This window comes from Vicia villosa, linkage group LG4, assembly GCF_029867415.1.
Source record: "Vicia villosa cultivar HV-30 ecotype Madison, WI linkage group LG4, Vvil1.0, whole genome shotgun sequence".
Taxonomy (NCBI): Eukaryota; Viridiplantae; Streptophyta; class Magnoliopsida; order Fabales; family Fabaceae; genus Vicia; species Vicia villosa.
The window spans coordinates 157879386-157883305 of NC_081183.1; the positions used below are offsets into that span (position 1 = coordinate 157879386).

The 3920-nt window shown below is 39.4% G+C and overlaps 1 protein-coding gene across 1 annotated transcript; it reads right to left on the minus strand.

Moving 5' to 3' along the window:
* Positions 1-3200: 3200 nt before the first annotated feature.
* On the minus strand, positions 3201-3719 carry LOC131598173 (uncharacterized mitochondrial protein AtMg00810-like). Its single transcript, XM_058870799.1, has one exon. The coding sequence runs from the start codon at positions 3717-3719 to the stop codon at positions 3201-3203; it is 519 nt and encodes a 172-aa protein (XP_058726782.1).
* Positions 3720-3920: the final 201 nt, after the last annotated feature.

Here is a 3920-nt window from a genome sequence, read left to right on the forward strand (position 1 = left end):
GAACCTTTCCTGGGGGAAGATCAACAATCTCCCATGTATGGTTCTCGGCAAGAGCAAGTAATTCAACCTCCATGGCTTGTTTCCAACAGTCATGTTTAATGGCTTGAGAATAAGTCTTTGGTTCAATGTTAGAAGAGATGGAAAGACAAAAATGCTTATATGAAGAGGAACAATTATCATAAGTGAGAACAGATGAAAGAGGATATAGAGGCTGAGAGACATTGTTGGTAGGATATAGAGGCTGAGAAACATTGTTGGTAGAAGAAGAAGAGTAACAATGATAGTCTCTTAAGTATTGGGGAGGATTAGATGATCTAGAGGAATGTCTTAGGGCATAATAAGATTTGCAGGAGAGGGCTGAGGAATTAAATCATTAGTGCATGGTTCAATGGGTAAAGGAGTGGGTTGCCCAGAATTGTGGGCAGATTCAGTACCAAGCATAGGGATAGGGTCAGAGATGTGACTAGAGGTATTATGTATAGGTAGAGAGTCAGAATTATGACTAGGGGCAGAGTTAGAAGGAGATTCATGTACAGATGTATTGGGAGAAGTGTTGGTACTAGGACTGGAACCATCAGAATGAGAAGGAGTGGGACCAGGACTTAGATGGTTCATGTCAAAAGGGTACAGAGGACTGTCATTAGATGTGGACACATCAGGAGAGAAAGAGACATCAATGCTAGACTGAGTGTTTGGCTGAGCAATAGGAGGATCATCAAGATTTTGATTTGATGAGGGGTTTGTGGATATATTTGAGGAAGGCACAAATTTAGGTTTGAACGGAAAATTGTTTTCATAAAAAACAACATTCCTTGAAACAAAGATGGTGTGATTGTGAAGATCATACAGAATATAGCCCTTGGTGCTCTCCCTATATCCTATGAATACGGCTTTCCTTGCTCTAGAATCAAACTTAGCTCGATGAGCTTGAAGAGAAGTAGCATAACATAAACAACCAAAGACTTTGAGATGAATAAGAGAAGGAGGTTGATTGAACAAGAGTTCATAGGGGCATTTGGACTGAAGTAAAGGAGTTAGGAGCCTGTTAATAATGTGAACAACATGTTGAATGCAAAAGGTCCACAAGTTTAAAGGGATATTGGAATGAAAAAATAAGGACCTAGCCACATTAAGAATGTGCTGGTGTTTCCTTTCCACTACCCCATTTTGTTGGGGTGTTTCTACACAAGTCTTTTGGTGAATGATACCTTTAGAAAGAAAAAAGGTAGAGAGGTAAAAACTCAGTACCATTGTCTGACCTAAGACACTTTAGTGTGGTATGGAATTGGTTCTCTATGTATGCTATAAAGTTGATAAGGCTGCTTTTAGTTTGGTCTTTAGTTTTAAGGAACATAACCCAAGTATGTCTACTAAAATCATCAACAAGGGTGAGAAAATATCTATGTCCCAAAGTAGAAATAGTGGCAAAAGGCCCCCATAAGTCAGCATGCAGAATTTCAAAAGGAGCAGAAGAATTTGAAGTGCTATTAGGAAAGGGAAGTTTTCTTTGTTTAGCAAAGTGACAAGAGTCACAAGGTACATTATCTTTATTACAATGAATGAAAGGAAAAACTTTGGAAACAGCTTGTAAACCTATATTAGAAAGATGGCTTAATCTTAAATGCCAAAGATTACATGAATTAAGAGCAATAGAAGAATTTGTGGAATGATGAGCATTGGAGTCAAGAACATAAAGTCCTCTGTGCAAGTTAGTTGTACCAATCATTTCCTTGGAATGATTCTGCACAACATGACAAGCATTAGCATTGAATTGGACATAACAGTCATTGCTATCTACCAATTTTGCAATAGAGATAAGGTTGACATGAAAGCTAAGGATGTAGAGAACATTATGCAAAATTAATGAGGGAGAGATGGCAACAGTACCAGAAATGGAAGCAATAATTTGTGATCCATTGGGAAGACTAACAGGGATAGGAACTATGGTCTTATAATCAGTAAAAGAGGAAAGATTAAAGGAAAAATGATCAGTAGTACCAGTGTCCAAAATCTAGAGATTAGGATGCTTACCATTCACATTAGAGGCTTGAGACTGCATAGCAAAGGGAGATGTGGAAACTGAATGAACTGTGGGAGTGGTTTTTGACTGTTGAAGCAAAGCCATGAGACTGTTATACTGCTCTTGAGTGAATCCAAACGCAGGAGAAGTTGCACCCTGAGGAGAGGTTTCTGAGGCATTGTGAGCTGCTGCAGGTGTCTGTGCCTTGCCCTTGCCCTTGCTTGAATTAAAACCTGGTGGATAGCCATGCTTCTGAAAACAAGTTTCTATCGTATGATTAGTTCTTCCACAGTGTGTGCAAACCCTGCTGTGGCCTTTTAAACTGGGATTCCCGTGATTCTTGCCTCTGAAATTGAAGTTAGCATGTTTGGTAGTGGAGGTTCCTTCATGAGATTGAACCTGTAAGGCAGTGACTTCCTCATTGTTGTTAGCAGCAATATCAACAGAAATGGAACTATGCATCTCTCGTTCTTGTTGAATTACAAAAGAAAAGGCATAATTGATATCAGGCAGAGGGTTCATCATCATAATCTGTGACTTAGAATGAGCAAATTTTTCAGATAAACCCTTCAAGAAGCGGATAACATAATCTTGCTCTCTATATTTCTTGATTGATGCAATAGCACCACAAGAACATTGAATTACACATGAACAAAAAGGAATTGGCCTATAGTTCTCTAACTCATCCCACATAACTTTCAACTGAGTGAAGTAGTTAGATACATCGAGAGTACCTTGGCGGAACTTATAGAGATCCTCTTGAATGTCAGAAATGCGGAAGATGTCGCCATGAGAGAAACGAATCTGTAAATTCCTCCAAATACCTGCTGCACTATCGATCCATAAGACAGATTTCGCAATCGACTCCGATATAGATCGTTGAATCCACGCAAGTACCATGGTATTGCACCTGATCCATGGAGGATATAGAGGATCCGAAACAGGAGGTTTGGTTAGGGTTCCATCAATGAATTTATCCTTGTTCTTGGAGATTAGAGCAATCTGCATCGAACGCGCCCAAGTATGATAATTCTTATCAGTCAATGGTGGAGCAACAAGAACAAGAGCTGGATTTTCATTCGGATGGAGGTAATATGGATTTGCAGAGTTCGTTAAAAATTCGGAATAGCTCTGGCTCGCCATTGAAAACGATTCAAGAAAGAAGAAGAAAACGAACGGTTCACGATGGAAAAAAATGAAGAACGAATCGTGAAGGAAAGGAATGAAAAACAGAGAAAGATAAAGCTCTATATTCAGCCTCAGTGGAGGAGCGGGACACAGTATGTTGCTTCTTGGATTTCCAGCATATCAATGATTCCCCAAGAACAACACAGTAGCCAGTTATGGATTTACTTGTAAGGGGGCATCGGGCCCAGTCGGAATCAGCAAATGCATATAGCTTTAGGTGGCTAGAAGCTGAGAAAAGAATGCCTTTGGCTGGGGAAGATTTCAGAAATCTCAGAACCTTTGTGGCTGCCTGAAAATGTGGAACAAGAGGCTTAGACAAGAATTGGCTCAAATGTTGCACAACAAAGGAGTTGTCAGGCCTTGTGTTGGTCAAATATATGAGCCTCCCAAGTAGTCTTCTATAAGAAGTAGGATCAGGCAATGGATCTCCATCAGTTGGAGAAAGTTTAAGGGTGGGATCAAAAGGAATGGCAGAAGGCTTAGCTGCTAAGAAACCAGGCTCTGATACCATGTCGATAATAGCGGATCTCACACAATGTGTACAAGAATTGCATAACAGAGCAAGAAACGAGTTCATTGAAGAAGAAGAAGAAAGAAAAATATTTGTTATCTTCATTGAATGAATGAGTGGCTATACATCAAATATATATACAAAGGTGTTAACCAATATAAAGCTGCCACCTCAGCTGGTTATATATATATATATATATAT